Source organism: Otolemur garnettii, unplaced genomic scaffold, assembly GCF_000181295.1.
Source record: "Otolemur garnettii isolate 467f Iridium unplaced genomic scaffold, OtoGar3 scaffold00147, whole genome shotgun sequence".
Taxonomy (NCBI): Eukaryota; Metazoa; Chordata; class Mammalia; order Primates; family Galagidae; genus Otolemur; species Otolemur garnettii.
In genome coordinates this window covers 2,775,672-2,792,756 of record NW_003852542.1, presented here as the reverse complement: position 1 = coordinate 2,792,756, position 17,085 = coordinate 2,775,672, and the positions used below count along the sequence as shown (strand labels likewise).

Sequence of the window (17,085 nt, the reverse complement as noted above, 5' to 3'; positions counted from 1 at the left end):
ACAGGCGCCCGCCACAACGCCCGGCTATTTTTTGGTTGCAGCCGTCATTGTTGTTTTGCAGGCCTGGGCTGGATTCGAACCCACCACTTTAGGTGTATGTGGCTGGCGCCTTAGCCGCTTGAACCACAGGCGCCAAGCCCATTTCCTTTATCATTGATTGCCACTCACCAACAAATGACAACAGGAATAAAGGGTTTAAGAAAAATGTCTGCAAGGATAGTCACCTGTTTTTAATTATCTGCCTATTACTGTTGCTTATGATGTTCATCAGAGAGCTAGAAGCAGCCTGTGAGCCCTGGATCAGCTTAGCTCTTCCTCCTGGCGGGCACAGCTGTGGGCGGCTGGTGAAGGGAAGGCTGGGGAGAGATAGGGTTGGGCCCTGGGAGTATCATGGAAGTGGATGAGGTTGGTCTGGGGTTGAAGGCCATAGCAGGCCCACCTTCCTGGTGCTTAGGAGATGCAAATAATGGGAACAATAAGAGCCCTGTCCCTAGGCCATTTGTGGCAGATCCTGAGCTCCAGAGCAGAGGTCCTCTGTTTCTGCCATGGTGAGATTTGTCCTGGGGCAACTCCAAGGGCACACATCTATCTGCCTATCCCAGAGAGTGGGGTGCAGCCAAGACTCTGGGCAGGGAGACCGCTGCTCTGACCACCCTTCTACTCCCCTCCCTGGCTCTTTCCAGGACAAGTTCAGTGGGAACAAAGCCCGGTGAGTACTGGAGCTCCTCTCTCCTGCTTTCTTCTCTTGTCTCCACCTCTCCCCTACCTTCTTTTCCTGGGCCTGGTAACTGTGCTGGGTCTGCCTGTGCCATTCCTGCCCACTGGGTCCATTCATGTGCTCCACCCCCATCAGCACTAGGGCTCCTCTCTTCTGGCTTCCCTGGGGGCACTGGCTCATGCAGCTGTGCCCCACAGGCACTAGCTCTGTCCCCAGCTGCCTCCTCCTGTGGCCCTGGTCCTAGGGCCTCTGTCATTCACACTATCATAGACCAGATATGAGTGTCTAACACAGCATCTGACTAACAGAAACTCAAGGGCCCCTGGGGCAGAGTTGACTAGAATCTGTTCACAGGCTGGAGCCACCCCTCCCACCCCCAAGATGCATAGGTAAGTGACACAGTGGGCTAGAGGAGCCCAGCAGACTGGGGTCCCCCCACAAGTTGACTCTCCCATGAGTGGCTCTGGACACCTTCTGCCCACCGTAGTGCAGCACTGCTATGTGGCTGGGGCCTAGCTGTTCAGAATCAGGGTGTGGGGGTAGGGGATTGGCAGAGGTGGAATAGGCAGCTAGGTAGGAGGTCCCCTTGTTTCCAAAACACCTACCCTATTGGCCCTGCTGCAGAGTTGGAAATGCCCATCATGAATGGTTCCTTTGAGTTGAAGTGTCAAAGCCCACTGTCAAGTGCAGATGGTTATTACACTGGGGAAAGAGTGAGGCATTGTACTGGAGGGGGGAGGGCTGGGAGGAGGTGAGAGTAGGCTGTCTGTCCAGACTTCCCAGCTTGGAAGGAAGATGCCCCCAGCCCATCTCCTCTGCCTGCTCCAAGGACCTGGAGACACAGGGTAAGTTCAGTTGCTGAGGATAGGGTCGGGGAGGCAGCCGGCCCTCCTCGGCTTGAAGTCCTCTACCCTCTGTGCCCTCTGTGCCCTCTGTGCCAGCATCCTTTCTTGAAGGCCCAGGAAGAAGAAGAGGATGAAGAGGATAAATATGAGCTGCCCCCCTGTGAAGCTCAGCCCCTCAGTCTGGCCCCTGCCCACCTTCCTGGCACTGAGGAGGACTCCTTGTACCTGGGTGAGCGCTGGGAAGTTGGAGGGTACTGAATGCTTGGGCAGGGCAGGAGAGCCCCACAGAACAAGAGAGCACAGGCTCTGCCTCTCCTCCCTCTGCCTGCACTGGGGCAGTGAGGGGAGGCAGTCTCTCCAGCTGGCAGTCACGGGGCCTCTCTGCTGGGGAGAGAGAGGGGATGGAGGAAAGGAGGGAGGGCAGAAGGAGGAAGAGTGGGAGGAGAGAGAAGGGCCAGGCGGTGTAACCAAGGCAACAGCAAGATGGCAGGAGGCCCAAGAGTCCCTGGGGCCTGGTGTTCCCTCTCCAACATCCTTCTACTTCTTCAGGCCAAGGGCGGGGGTGCAGGGAGAGCCCCGGCTGCCACTGGCATCCCACCCCCACAGCTCCTCAGCCAGGTGGGGGCAGGGAAGCTGGCCGCCTCCAGTTGCCATGGAGACAGGGCTGTCAGGAAGCCAATGAGTGTTTGGAAGGGAAGGAGGGAGGAGGAAGTGGAGCAAGGCTAGGTGGGGGCAGGAGGACAATGGGAACCTACACGGGAGGAAGCCACCAATTCATGACATGTGGGGTCTTTTCCAGATTGCTGTGGCCCCTCAGGCTCATCCAAGCCATCGCCACACCTGCCTCAGCCCACCACAGCCAGAGACCTACTCACAAGTCCCTCCTTCCCCACCCATCCCACCCCCAGCTGCCATTTCCCTGTGAGTGAATCTTAGAGGCATCTCATTTGCAAGATCCCCCCACATTTGCATTCAAGAGGCCCCTGAACAATCAGATACTCAGAAGGCTGAGCTGTCACTCAAGCCAAGGGTGGGGGTGCATTACTGGCTACCACTGTCCAGAGTCAGTGGCTCTGCCAACTTACCTTTCTCACTTGAGCTGCCAGTGAGGCGTGCAGGGGACAGGCTCAGCTGCCCCTGCCCTGGACTCTGGGCCTGAGGACCCCCTTCCTGACGAGAAAGTGAAGAAATCCTTTGTTCTCCTGCAGTCCCTGCCAGCTCCCATGCCCACCTTGATCCCAGATAGGGACTTGGAAAGCTACCACTTTATCCCATAACTCATTGGAATTAAAAACAAAAAAAAGAGGAGAGATTCACAGTAAAGAGCCACAAAGTAGAGGCAAAGGGGAGTTCTCCTTTTTGCATATCTCCTTTTGTGTTGTCGTGTTGGTGTTTTTAAGCTCCACAAACATACAGCCCCACCCTACCCCACTATCCCTGTCCTCAGATGCCTTAGCTCCCCCCATTCTCCCTCACTGGCCCCATTTTACCCGCAGCTGAAGGCAGCCACAAGCCTGCAGGTGGCCACAAAGAAGAGACCCAGCTTTGGGAGGAAAGGTAAAAGGGATGTCCCCTCTCTTTCCATGGCTCCCCTGGGGAAGAGGAGTCCTCCCCCATGGGGTAGAATTGTCCTTGCCTGATATGGGGTCCCCTCCTCTGCCCTTCATTCCTTCATTGCACACCCCAGCTGGGCCTCCTTTTTACTTGCTAGTCTCTGAAGTGGCAGTCCAGGTAGCATTGCCTCCTATGAAACAAATGAGGAAACTGAGTCCCACAGACATGAAATGCTATACCTGAGGTCACACAACAGAGTCCCAGAACCTCAGGTCCTTTTCTGTACCAGGTGTGATCTCTGGGTCAGGGGAAGGACACCTCCACAATAAAGAAGTCTAAAAGGCAGCTTATTCTGCCTGAAGGTCCTCACTATGTATGCCATCCCCCATCACAGAGGCCCCCTTGGCCCACCGATCTGTCTCTGATTCCATCCATGTCATTACTGGCTACCACTGTCCAGAGACTATAGCCCCAGAACCCTGCATATCAGGACAAGGAGGGACCTCAGCCAATATGTTTTGGTCCAAAAGAGGCTCCGGGAGAGGTAGCCTCCACCTGTCCAAAGTAGAGCAGCTAACCTGATGCACATTCATTTTCACTACACTCAGTTGGTTGGTAAACCTTCATGACCTTGAGGATGGCTTTGATTTTGGAACAGCCCAATGACATCTGCAGCCAAGCCTGGCAAATCAGTTTGGAAGCTGAGACAGGCAACACCACAGGGTTGTGAAGAAAATGATCAGGGGATCAGGAAGGTTTTCTCCTGAGCTTCAGAGCAGGCTTTGAGGATCCCCTCCTCAGAGAAGTTCCAAGAACACTCTACTCTTCCAACTAAGTTTCACTGAATTCCTTTCTGCTCGCTGCTGCTTGTAACAGGTGGTTCTCTCCTTTTCCTTCCAGAGTGGGGTACACCATCCAGAGTGGTGAGCAGCCCCTCCATCTCCACTTTACATTCTAGTCTGGGGTTCTGATTAGGAAGTTGGCAGGGATGGGGTGGGGGACCAGGAAAGTCCTTGGAGACATCCTTGAAACCAAAGGAAAAGGCCCAGGGAAGAGCCCCTCCCCTCTGCCACAAGCCCCTGGCAGGTGTAAGCCAGTTGTCCTAGGGGGACTGCTCAGGACTCCAACTTAACCCCCACCTTCTCTGATAGCTGGGGCCTATGGACACCCCTGAAGGCACTTCCTAGGCAGAGGAGAAATTTTAATCATTCTAGTTGACTCCCAGAAAGAGGAAGCAAGGAAGGAGTGAGGTGTTCAGAGCTGCCCTCCAAATCTGTGGCTTTGCCCCCAGCACCCCATCACTGTTTGGGGCAGAGATTTCCAAAGGCAGGTCAAACCCATGGTCCCACTCACCCCTCACTATCTCAGGTGCCAGGTCCTCCTGATGAGGACATCTACCTGGAGTGTGAGCCCAACCCAGGTGAGTACCTTCCTCAACTCCAGACCCATCCTGCCCCTGAGACCCTCAGCTGCTCACAGAAACAACATACTCTCCTGGCACCATCATCTTCCCTTGTTTCCTCTCACCACCCTCACCAACTTGCATTTGCCTTTGGATGCCATAGACAGCCACACTCCTGCCCTAGGTCCAGGTTGAGCACATTGTGCTTACATGGAAGGTGACCCTCCCTGAGAGCAAGGGCTGGATGGGGCTTCCCCGATGCTGTGGCCAGGACAGCATCTCTCTCTGGCTGGAAGAGCTCCCAGAAAACCCAGGCTGCAGAGGGCCCTGCAGCTGTCCTCAGCCCTGCCCTGGCCAGCATGGACTTCCCTGCCTGGTGCCCAGCCAAACCTTGCCTACCCGCTCTATTTCAGTCCCAGCCCTGACTCAGACTCTAACCTCTCAAGTCCTGATGCCCCCAGTCCCTCTGCCAAGGACATCAGTAGTGTCCAGGTGAGTGTCCCATGAGACATGCACACTCAGGCTTCCCCAGGCCTGACCCACGGTTGGGCTCTCCTGCACTGTCCTAGGTTGCTGACCATGGTGACAGGGACAGCTTGGGATGCTGGGTCTGCTGGACTCTTTCAAAAGAGATAAATAAAGACCCTGAGCTCTGTCCCCCCAATTTTGCTCCCACAGGCCCACCATAGCCCCCCAGGAAGCTCAGAATGTAAGAGGCTGGTGATCAGGGGAAAAGGGAGGGATTGAGGGAGGTGGGGTAGTAGGCTCAGGGTGGGACTTCAGGCCTGGGCGGCAGGCCCACAGAACCCAGCATTTTCTGACTAACCTTCCTGTGTCCCAGGGAGCAGCGAATGCTGCCTGTAAAGGTGAGTACAGACATCTTCAGCATGAATGTGGGCAGTCTTGCCTGGCCCCAGCCCTGCAGGTCACAGGCTCCCTCCCAGGTCCATAGGCCCCGCTTTGCTGCAGGGATCCCTACAGCTCTGACTGTAGCTGAGCTCTGGTCAGAGGGGACTCTCTTGGGCATTTTCCAGGGTCTGCACTAAATCAGGAAGTTCCCTCTTTGTGCCCCAAGATCGCTTCTCATTTGGAGGTCACACCAGGGCACCAGACTTAGACAGTGGAGGAGCATTGGGTACCCTGCTTTGGACATCAGGCCTATGCACACCCTTCCATCCCCCCACAGTTCTCCTCCAGAAGCCTCCTTTGCCATCTCCTGTCCCCTTGCCTATTTCTATAACTTGCTTCTTCCAGCAGGTAAGAGACCGTCTCTTAACTTTGCAGCCCCTACTGGGTGCACCTCAGCAGCGGAGGTGAGGAGGGGCTGGGAGTAGGCTGGGTAGGAAGCCTGAGGGGAGCAGAGCCTGAATGTCCACCACCTTAAGGGACAGTATCTCTCTCTCACACACACACACAAACACATACACAAATGCAGGATCTTTTGTTCTCTTCTGGGACTCAGTCAAGGAAAATAGAGACAAACACAGATAACTGCAACCCAGGGGTTCTCAGCTCCCCAGGCCTGACCCAGTACCCTGGCACATCTCTGAGTGGCCGCCTGTATGTGTATACAGGACAGCAACCTGCTGGCTCAACCTTGGTACTCAGAGAACAGTGACCGTCATGCTGTGGAGAGTGCCCTGCTCTGCTTACAAAAGGTGGGCAGCCTCAGACCCCTGGGCCTTCTCTGAAATCCCTTCTGCTCACCGGCTGTGGCTGGCTGAGTAACAGGGAGCAGGAGGCTGGAGGTTCTTAGGTGCAGGGCTGTGCATGGGCATTTGGGAGACAGGTTTACATCTGGGGTTCTCCTCCACAGGATGGGGCCTACACTGTGCGCCCCAGTTCAGGGCCTCATGGCTCCCAGGCCTTCACCCTGGCAGTGCTCCTGAGAGGCCGTGTCTTCAACATTCCTATCCGGTGGCTGGATGGCAGGCACCAGTATGCCCTGGGCCGGGAGGGCAGGAACCATGAGGAGGTAGGTGCTAGAGGAGGTGGGGCAAGTTAGGCAAGGAGACTGCAGCAGAGCAGCAACCTGGACCCAGCCAAGAGCATTTGCCTAAGAAAAGACCCACATTTTGTGTCTTTCTGGGGTGTTAAAAATGACAGGCCAGACCCTGAACTCCTTCCCAGACACCGGGCACTTTGGGAAGAGGCCCACCCTGCTTTAGGGGAGGTATTCCCCTCTTGCTGTTGCTTAATCTTTATGGAGTAGAGGTGGGGGCATTTGTAACTATAATGAACCCAGCTAGTAGAAGGGCAGGGTCCAGGCAGCCCAGCCTCTTGTCTACATACCCAGGGACTCAACCTTGCACCTAGCATTTGCTGGGCTACAAGTCAAATCACCTACCATTTAGCTCTCCAGCCTGGAGGAGCAGGGCAGATGCCTGGCCTTAAAGTTATTTTAATCTAGCCTTGGAAATATGAATGTGACCAACAGTGTGCTCACAGGTGCAGTAGCAAGAAACTTGCTTAGAATCAGGCAACAAAATTGTAGTGGAGCTTCATGGGGCAAACAGGAAGCAAGATAACTAGAAAAATGTCAATAGGCCTCCTTGCCAGAGACCCATTGTTGCCTCAGGAAGTTGCCCCAGCATGAGGCTCAAGGGGCTCCCTACACTCTGTCTCCCTGACCAGCTGTTCTCCTCCGTGGCCGCCATGGTCCAGCACTACATGCAGCATCCCCTGCCCCTTGTGGACAGACACAGCGGCAGCCGGGGGCTCACCTGTCTGCTCTTCCCTACCAAGCCCTGATGCCTCAGAGATGTACACAACTGCCTTTGGCCCCAAAGCTTTCTCCCCTGCCCACCCTTCCTTGGGCTCTCCCCAGCTCTACCACTCTGGTACCTCCCCATCCCTCACCCCAATCCCTGCAGACCTCAACAACAGGCACTGGGAAAGACTGCCCAGAGAAAAGAAGGGTCTTTGAGACCTAACCCAGAGCCTGGCACTGGCCTCCCTGCTACATCCCCAGGCTGGGACCCCATTCCCAGCCTGTTCTCCCTCACAGCTCTGGGTGAAGATATGGTGGTGGTCTAGAGGGGTCAGCCTAGTCAGAGAAGCAGAGCCCCAGGGCACTGCAGGAGCTACAGGGCACCACTGGACAGCAGAGAGAATCTTCTTGCATTCTCTTGGGAGTTAGCATACTCTGGAAGGGACTGGGCTACCCTGTCCATGGTTGCTTTCAATAAACGTTTATTGAATGAATTCTTGGATCTGATAAGTGAAGCAGAGATGTCCTACATGAGGCTCCACGATTCTCAAGTGTCCCACTACACACTAGTGGGTAGTGGTGGCTGCATCACAGGCCAGGGCAGAAAGGGCCATCCGGTATTTACTCCACTGTGTTTTGCCCTTAGATGGTCTGTGCCCAGGAGGGAGGCCAGACTAGGTGGTGACTGATTTTGTTTTGTTTGTGGGGGTTGGGGCAGGGAAAGGAGGGAGGCTCAGCGCTGAGCCTGCCACTCTGTTTAATGAAAGAATGGAGTCCATTAACTACTTGTACAACACCTATATACTGCACATTGTTCACCAAGGGTTGACAAGAGTCTGACTGGGAGTACTTGGCGTCTTATGGAGTAGGGTAAACATCGAACCCCAGGAAGCAACTGGATCTGGATGCACCAGGCTAGGATCAAAAGCTAGGGAAGGCTGAACAGTGGCGATCAGAGAATATGGGACTTCGGGCTGGAGCTTGAGGGTGGTGGGAAGTGGAGAGGACGCTCCTGGAGCTTCGACACAGGCTCCCGGCCTGCAGACGGGCGGAGGGAGTCAGGCCACTGGGACAGGGCCGAGGGGCGGGGGCGTCCCTGAGCCCTGGAGCGGCGCCCGGAACACCCCGTGCCCGAAGCGCCATGTGACCGTGACTTTGCAGAAGCCGCCAGCATAGGGAAACAAAGGGCGGGTCTGGGCCGCCTCGCACTCGCTCGGCTGGCACCGAGGGCCCGGCCCCGGCCCACCCTACCCCCTGCTCGAGCCGGCAACGAGGTGTGGGAGCCCGGGGAGATGGGGACGGCGGCGGGGGCGGGTCTAGACTGGGCTGTGGGGCGTTGACGGTCACCACCGTCACTGCTGGCCCTGGCAGATAACCCTCTCGGAACCTTAATTTCCTCATCTGTGACAGAGAGGAAGATAATCGTCCCTACGTAATCGTCCTTGAGTTAGGAAGCTTAGCGCGTAAAAGGGTGATTGAGGGGTGCTCCGAATTTGGGTCAATTAGCTGTCACTGTTAAAGTCGCTGCTGAGAAGTTGGTTCTGCCTGGGCGCGGGGAAGAGGCAGGGGATAGGGCTGCTGGCATGAAGCGGTGGGGAGAGTGGAGGAGGGTGGCAGGGACACTGCTGTGTGTGTCTCTAAGCAGGAATTAGCAACCTGCCACCTCTAAAAGGAGCAGTAGGATAGGAGATCCCAAGATACTCCCTCAGCCCCACTAGCCCAGCCAGCTGTGGTTCCCTCTAGCCCGGAGTGAGACCTCTCTCCTTCCCCAGCTTGGTTCTCCCAGGCTGGGGCTGAGGGGCCGAGGGGGGAACTTGACGTCTCCAGCTGGGCCTGAAGGAGCTTTCTACTCCCTGGCCACAGAGGCTCTAGGGCCTATCTTTACTGAGCCCTGAATTTACCTAACCCTGAAGCCACAAGGCCTGTGTGGAGGAGTAGAGGCCACAGCCCTGAGCTCTAGAATTAATGGCCCAACAGGGACTCTCTGTTTGTCCCAGCTGGGGACTGACTTCAAGGAATTGCCTCCATTCCTTTCCTGCCTGGGGGAAAAGAGAGAAGGAGTCTTGGCAGTGGGGAACAGTTTGTAATTAGGGTACTTAAAGGCAAAAGGGGGCATGGCCAGGAGAGCAGCTCTGTCTGTCTGGTGTCCCTTCAGATTGCACGCCTGTAGGTAGATGTCTCCTTTCCCAGGGGCCTTCCTCACTGCCCCAGTCTGGGCTCAAGTACTTAGGGCAAGAGCACCCAGTAGCAACTGCCTCCTTACTTCTGGGACCAACTAGCTACCCCTGCCCACTATTGTGTATTGGGGCTTGCAATATAGCAGGTGGCAAATATTTGTTGAAATGTTCCCCATTTAAACAGGTCAAACCTAGCCGGGTGTGGTGACTCATGCCTGTAATACTAGCACTCTGGGAGGCCAACACGGGTGGATTGCTTGAGCTCATGAGTTTGAGACCAACCTGAGCAAAAGTGAGACACCCTACCCCACCCCGTCTCTACTAAAAAATAAAAAAACTGAGGCAAGTGGATCACTTGAGCCTGAGTTGGAGGTTGCTATGAGCTGATACCATGGCACTTTACCCAGGGCAACAGCTTGAGACTCTGATTCAAAAAAATAAATAAATAAAATAAAAAATAAACAGGTCAAATCTATCCTGGATTCCTCTAAAGCTGATAACATTCCCTTATCAGGCCCCCCTTTGTTAATGGAAAAGTCTAATCCAGTGCTGTCCAATGGAACTTTCTATGATGATAGAAACATTCTCCGTCTGCAGTGTCCAGTACAGTAACCACCAGTCACAAGAGGTTATTGAGCACTCGAAATGTGACTAATGTGACTGAGGGACTGAATTATTAATTAGTAATTTAATTGTTTTAAAATTAATTTAAATAGCCACAGATGACTAGTGACTATTGTATTATTTCAACTCTCTTGCCTTCCTAAGTGTGAGTGGGCAGTGGTGGGAGCTGGAGAAGTCTGCAGGGGCTAGTTCTGGAAGAGCCTAGAAAGCCTCCAGAAGGAGTGTGGCCCCAGGGCCCCTGAATTTTGAGCAGGGTGGGTGAGTGGTGGTATTTGAGGAGTGTCACTCTAGTTATACAAATGGGCCAGAGGGGCCTCACAGAGGCAGGGAGAACAGTTAAGAGCTGCAGCTAGTCCCATAATTCAGTCAAGAGATGCCACCTCTAGGTTCAACATGCCAGTGTCCCTCCAAGCACCCAATCCCCATTTTCTCTCAATCAGCAAGCCAGACTCTAGAAAATTATAGGCAGGGTCAACAACTGGTAGACCAAGTCTTTGAGAAGTGCCAGTTCTTTGGGTCAGGTGCATTGGCTCACACCTGTAATCCTAGCACTCTAGAAGGCTGAGCACTCTAGGTAGATTGCTTGAGCTCAGGAATTCGAGGCCACTCTGAGCAAGAGCGAGACACTGTCTCTAAAAATAGCAGGGCATTGTGACAGGCACCTGCAGTCCTAGTTACTTGGGAGGCTGAGACAAGAGAATCACTTGAGCTCAAGGGTTTGAGGTTGCTGTGAGCTAGGATGCCATGACACTCTACTGAGGGTGAGAAAGTGTGACTCAATCTCAAAAAAAAAAAAAAAAAGAAGTACCATTCCTTTCACTCTGAGAAGTGAAGAAGCCCACAGATTACAGCCAGTGGTTTGCTTATCTCCATTGGTGAGGGAGAGCCTATAGGACAAGGTTGCTGAGGAAGCATGCAGCTGGGAGGAGCATGAAAGCCTTGGTACACACCTGCTGGGCCTCAGAGTGTGGTCTCAGCAACCATCTGTCAAGTTTCTGCCTTGGTTTCTGAAGAGGCAGCCTGACCTTGGGCAAAAATATGGACAGAAGGGCCCAAGTTTCAGTCTGGCTCAGGTACTTCCTGTGTAACCTTCACCTCAATCTCTTTACTTTTAAAACAGAAAGAATAACACCTATGTCCTGGGACTGTTGTGAGAATGAGAGCTGATGAAAATAACACATGTAACATATACTTAGCCTAACACAGAGCCTGACATATATAAGGAGCCAAATGTCTTAGACCTAATAATAATCATAACTATATGAGTAGGCAAAGCCTGGTTCTGGTCACCCTTGCACTCTATTTCCAGGGCTCTCTTCCTCCTACACATACACACACATCATGAAACCCTTAGGCATTGTAGGTACTGTGAATATTATTATTTTGTCTGCCCACCTAGTTTCCCATTCTTCTTCTCCTGATAACACAACCCACTTCCCACTATAGGACATAGGTCTGGCCAGGACCAAACAGGATCTATCAAAATCTTCTCTGAATACTTACCTGGCAGGGGAGATACTATGGTCACAAAGGTGGTTTTCCCAGGGCAAGACTTATCCATTGCACTCCAAATGTGACCTTACCTATTGCACTCCAAATGCTGACCCCTGGATTCCCGCCTCCCCAAATCGTCTCTGAGATGAATATAATGACACTGAGAGAGAGAAATCCTCTTTCCAAATCTGAGTTTAGGCTGCAAATGGCCACTTTCTCTGCTACCTGGAATAGAGCCTGCCTGCAAGAATTCAGGCAAAGACAAGGAAAAGGAGTGTTAGAGATGTATGTCCCAGTTTTTGTCTAGTGCCTCTCCCAGCTGGGTGAGCTAGAAATTTCCTTTTTGGTTTAAGCTGGTGGGAATGTGGCTTCTGATGTTCGCAAAGAAGACTCCAGCTGGGTGCAGTGGTGTACACCTGTAGTCCCAGCTACTTGGGAGGCTAAGGCAAGCAGCTTGCTTGAGCCCAAGCAGTCTGATCTGAGGTATGCTATGTTGATCAGGTATCTGCGCTAAATTCATCATCAATATGGTTAGCTCCTGGGAGTGAGGGACCATCAGGTTGCCTGAAAAAGTATGAACTAGCCTAGGTCTGAAACAAAGCAGACCAAAACTCCCAAGCTGATTCGTAGTGGGTAGCTCTTGTGAATTCCACTGTACTCCAGCTCAGGCAACAGCCATGTCCTAAAAAAAAAAAAAAAAAAAGGAATTCAAACCTGCCTTGTTCAGGGGAATAAAAGAAAGAGGTTTGTCTGAAGCACAGAGCAGTTAATGGTAAAAAACTTGATCTAGACTTGTCTGGCTGGCTCTAGATCAGCGGTTCTCAACCTGTGGGTCGTGACCCCTTTGTAACAATGGAAATACATCCTGTATATCAAATATTTACATTACGATTCATAATAGTAGCAAAATCACAGTCGTGAAAGTAACAACAAAAATAATTTTATGGGTGGGGGTCACCACAACATGAGCAACTGTATTAAAGGGTCATGGCATTAGGAAGATTGAGAACCACTGCTCTAGATCTACCATAAAGTATACCACACACTCCAGTTGTTCATTCACAAATAGTTAAGTGAGCATCTACTATGTGCCATCACCAGACTAGTATCTCATTCTTCCTCCACACCTGCTGAAGGACTCCCCTTCCTCAGCTTCACGCCCAGTCTCTAAGGATCTTTGACTCAGGGACATGAAAAACAGCCCTTCTCCACCAGGACAGGGCCCAGCATATTCACTGTCTTTCCAGATTTAATACTCCCAGAACCTTCCCATGCCAAGGAGGCAAGAAGAGCCAGCGGCTACTGACCTGCTTATACACCTTCCGCCCAGCAGGGAGTAAGTCCTAGAGCTGACCCAAGCTGACCTCTTGCCTCTATACCACTCTATGCTCCTACTACTCTTCTGGCTGCACTGACCATTTTGGGGGATGCTGAGGTCATTTTAAAAGTGTTTTGAGGCTCCAGCCTGGTGGCTTACACCTATAATCTTAGCTATCTGGGAGGACAAGATGAAAGGATTGCTTGTCCTCAAGAATTCGAGACCAGCCTGAGCAAGAATGAGACTCTGTCTCTACTAAAAATAGAAAAACTAGCCAGTAGTTGTGGCAAGTGCCTGTAGTCCCAGCTATTCTGGAGGCTAAGGCAGGAAGATCACTTGAGCCCAGGAATTTGAGGTTGCTCTGAACTAGGCTGACACCATAGAACTTGAGCCTGGGCAACAGAGCAAGACTGTCTCAAAAAAAAATTTTTTTTAAGTGTTTTGATCTAAATTCTCCATGTTGTTCTCTTTCTTTACTTTGCAAACCTGATTACAGAGAGAGGGGAGTGGTAGGAGCAGAAAGACCTCAGGACAGTGATTTATAAATCTGGTACTTAGAACACCCTGGGGGCCATGATGATATTCAACATGTCATCATCAGTTACTAGCCATGAGCTTTTTCTGAGCAAAATTATTCCATTTAAAGAACTATCCTTTAAATTGGAATCAAGTTCTTCCATTTTTTATGGTGTTAAATTGTACTTTCAGGTCATTTAATTTTGCTGATCTTTTTAAAATGGGGAGGGGGGCAGGTGGTTGGCCTAGGTGACCCCTGAGGGTCACTCCAACTCCAGCATTCCCCGACCTGGAGTCTTTTTTTTTTTGAGACGGAGCCTCAAGCTATCCCCTGGGTAGAGTGCCATGGCATCACGCTCACAGCAACCTCCAACTCCTGGGCTCAAGCGAGTCTGCTGTCTCAGCCTCCCAAGTAGCTGGGACCACAGGCGCCTGCCACAACACCTGGCCATTTTTTTTTTTTTTTTTTAGTTGCAGCTATCATTTTTGTTTGGCGGGCCCGGGCTGGGGATTCGAACCCGCCACCTTAGGTGTATGTGGCTGGTGCCTTAGCCACTTGAGCCACAGGCGCCGAGCCCAGACCTGGAGTCTTAGGGAGTGGTGAATGTGGCTCAATGAGTAGGGCACCAGCCCCATATACTGAGGGTGGCAAGTTCAAACCCAGCCCAGGCCAAACTGCAACAACAACAAAAAATAGCTGGGCATTGTGGCAGGCACCTGTAGTCCCAGCTACTTTGGAGGCCCAGACCTGGGGTCTTGGGCCAAGTACACTGTAACTGTGCCTCTCTCACAGCCTGGGCTGCCTCCCCACCACCCTCCCCTGCAGAGCCCCTCAGCCTCTCCCTGCTCAGCCCCACAAGGTTTGCCTCCCTATGTACTCTTTGGAGGGAAGTGCCCCCTCTACATTGCACCGAGTTGAATGATGACCCAGTAGACATAGCTGGGCTTCAGACAGCCTACTGTTTGTCCTGAGTCATCAGTGGATTGGCCCAGCCTCCACACAGGCCTGGAGGGTAGGAGGTCAGAGGACAGAGATGGGGAGCAAAACCATGAGGACACCAAGGTAGGGGGGTAGGGGGCAAGCATTGAAAGAGATGGAAGTTCTGGCCAAAGAATGACATGTGTGTTGTAGACTCCTAGGATGTCTGAGCTGCAGAGCACTTCCACCACCTTGTTGGGACTGCTCATGTTACAGATGAGGAAGTGAAGGGCAGGGAGAGGGGAAGACTCTGAAAATTAAGGGGAGGAAGTAGCTACATTTTTCCTCTAGCAGCACATCAGCTGATAGAGAGGCCTGGACATGGAAAGGAATTGAGAGAGATTTGGAAACTGAAGCTGGAAGCACCAAGTTAGGATTGACCCAGAACAAGGTCCCAAGGTCCCCATGAGCCCCTTGTTCCTGCCCCCAGCCTGCTCTCTGCTGCAGCCCCTTCTCAGGCCTCCTTTCCTTTGTCAGTAGTCTCAGGACATTCCAGATAGCAGCCCTGATGCTTAGAACAGACTCCTCTCCCCTGCATACATGCCCTTTTGAACCTAGAGGATCCTGGGACACAAGAGGAACCAGGCAGGGTGGCTCTAAATCCCAAACACTGAGGCTAATTCTCCCTCAACAGAGCCAGGAGTCCTATACACCTCCTGCCACATTCAACCCTGAAATGCAACAGTAATCCATGGCCGTATTGAAAATCTCCCAGGTAGACTTTCTGCCCGGGTTGGTGGCACCTGTTGATGGAGGGTCATTTTTAAGGTAGTGATGTCATGGGTCAGAGAGAAACAAGCCCCAAAGTTTCCAGATCTGCCTGGGAAACACCCACCAACTTTAGGAGGGTTTCTAGCAGAGAAACTCTGGGCAGGCTGGTTGAGCTACCAGACCCTCAGCTATGACCACCCTTGATCACACACACTGCTGCCTGGGAAGCTGAGAGCTGGAGCAGCTGGTGACCTAGAATTGGAAGGACCAAGAGTCCCAGTCTTTCTTCTCCTTCTTGCTACCCTCTCCCTGACAGCAAGAGGCAAGGCCAGGAGGCTCCTGGGAGCTGCCTAATTCCCAGGGCCTGGCAGCCAGCCCTGCTGCTGACGCAAGGCCAGCAGTGGGTGAGCTCAGCCTGTCCCTAGTACTTGGAGCCTCTTGTACCCCAACCCCCGCAAGTACACCCTCAGATTCCCTGTCTCAGCCCTCCTAGGTCTCTAGCTCCATTGCTTCTGGAAGCAGAGCAGGGCCACCCAAGGATCTGGAGGCAGGCCCTGCTTGGGGGCTGGGTGGCTCTGAGCATTTCTGCACGGGCAGCCTAAGAGCAACGTGATGACTGCAGCTTTACCTCCAGGGGAGAGGCAAAAGAGACGGTCTGGCCACCCACTGGCTCTTTCCCTCAGCTTCTGTCCACATTCTCCTCTTAGAGGAGAGGTCACACAACCCCTGGATAGTCTCCAGACCTTCTTAGCCAATTAGAAGGTATACTTCCTCCGCCTGCCTGCCCCACTCATTTTCAAGGCCCAGGCTCAACGCAGGAATGACAGGGCCCTACCATCCTTCAAGGCCCCTTAGCTCAGGACCAGGATTCATTCCACATCTGTCCGTTATCAATAATAACATGATGTGTGTCGTTACATGTGCCTCATTTTACAAAGGGCACTTGTGACTATTAGTGCTTCAGAGGATCCTGGTGGCAATGCTAATGATGTAGGGAGGCCCTAGATAGGGAAGCTGAGGCCCAGAGAATTGAAGTGGCAGGAGCCACCCCCACAGGGCCTTCCCACATTCTCATGTGCTGGGCAGGAGGCAGCTTCCAGCTCCCTGGGCACAAGAGAGCCAGCTGAGACAGGAGCAGAGGGGAATGTTTCTGTGGGCAATGGGGAGTGGATGTAGGAGGCTGGGCGATCAGGACTTATGAATCTGGGCTGGAGGCAACAGGGTCTTGCCTGGGAGGGACTGGTGGCAAAGGGACTTGGATCCATGGGGAAGGGACTTAGAGGACTAGAGTTGCAGCTCCTGCATCTAAGCTATTTGCACAGACAAAAACTCCTCAGTCCTGCAGTGCTTAGGCTGGCACCAGCTGTGTTGGGGCTGCTGTCTGGGGGCTGAGGCCAGATTCAGTACTAGTCCTTCCAGTTCTGGCCCAAGATTAGTAGCAGTGGTCTCCCAGGCAAGATTATAGATGCCTCTAGCATCTAGCAGGGAGGATTCACAAGTCCTCCCTGCTGACACTGGGGTTGGAAGAAGCCTTCCTGGTTTGCCCCATTCTAGCCATGTCCCGCCCTTTCTCTCTGCCAGGTCCAACTCTCTCTGGGTGGTTGACTCTCTCTGGGTGGTTGTAAGCCTACCTTCACGACCCCTCGCTCACTCTCTCAGCAGCTCTTGCAACTGATGGAACTTCTGAGGCTAGTACAGTCAGGCTGCCCTGGCTTGCAGGCAGGTGAGCACACAGTGCTCTGTGCAGGAGGGGACAGCCAGGGTCACCTGGACTCAGGTGGTACCCACCCTCTTGGACTCAGGCTTTCAGGTCTGGTACGGAGGTCTGTGGTGGATCTGGGGCTCACCAGGAAGACAGAGGTGAGGAGGCCAGCCTCCAGGATACTCTAAGCCCTGACTTCTACTCTCCTGTCCTTTCACCAACCCCCGCCCCACCAGAGAAGGGGGACCTAAAGAGGAAAGCTTAGCTCCTGACTCTGCCCTAACCTTGAACCAATCCCCAGAACCCCTTGAATCACTTTTAAGTATGAATTCTAT

General features: G+C 52.9%; 1 protein-coding gene and 1 pseudogene across 1 annotated transcript; both read left to right on the top strand.

Annotated features, from left to right (window-relative positions):
* The first annotated feature begins 4,970 nt into the window (after positions 1-4,970).
* On the top strand, positions 4,971-7,297 carry SH2D6 (SH2 domain containing 6). The gene is made up of 6 exons (XM_003799211.3): positions 4,971-5,011; positions 5,198-5,228; positions 5,361-5,385; positions 5,774-5,832; positions 6,336-6,494; positions 7,154-7,297. The coding sequence occupies exons 1-6, from the start codon at positions 4,971-4,973 to the stop codon at positions 7,268-7,270; spliced, it is 432 nt and encodes a 143-aa protein (XP_003799259.1). The 3' UTR covers positions 7,271-7,297.
* Positions 7,298-11,525: 4,228 nt separating this feature from the next.
* Positions 11,526-11,624, top strand: LOC111728291 (annotated as a pseudogene).
* The last annotated feature ends 5,461 nt before the right edge of the window (positions 11,625-17,085 follow it).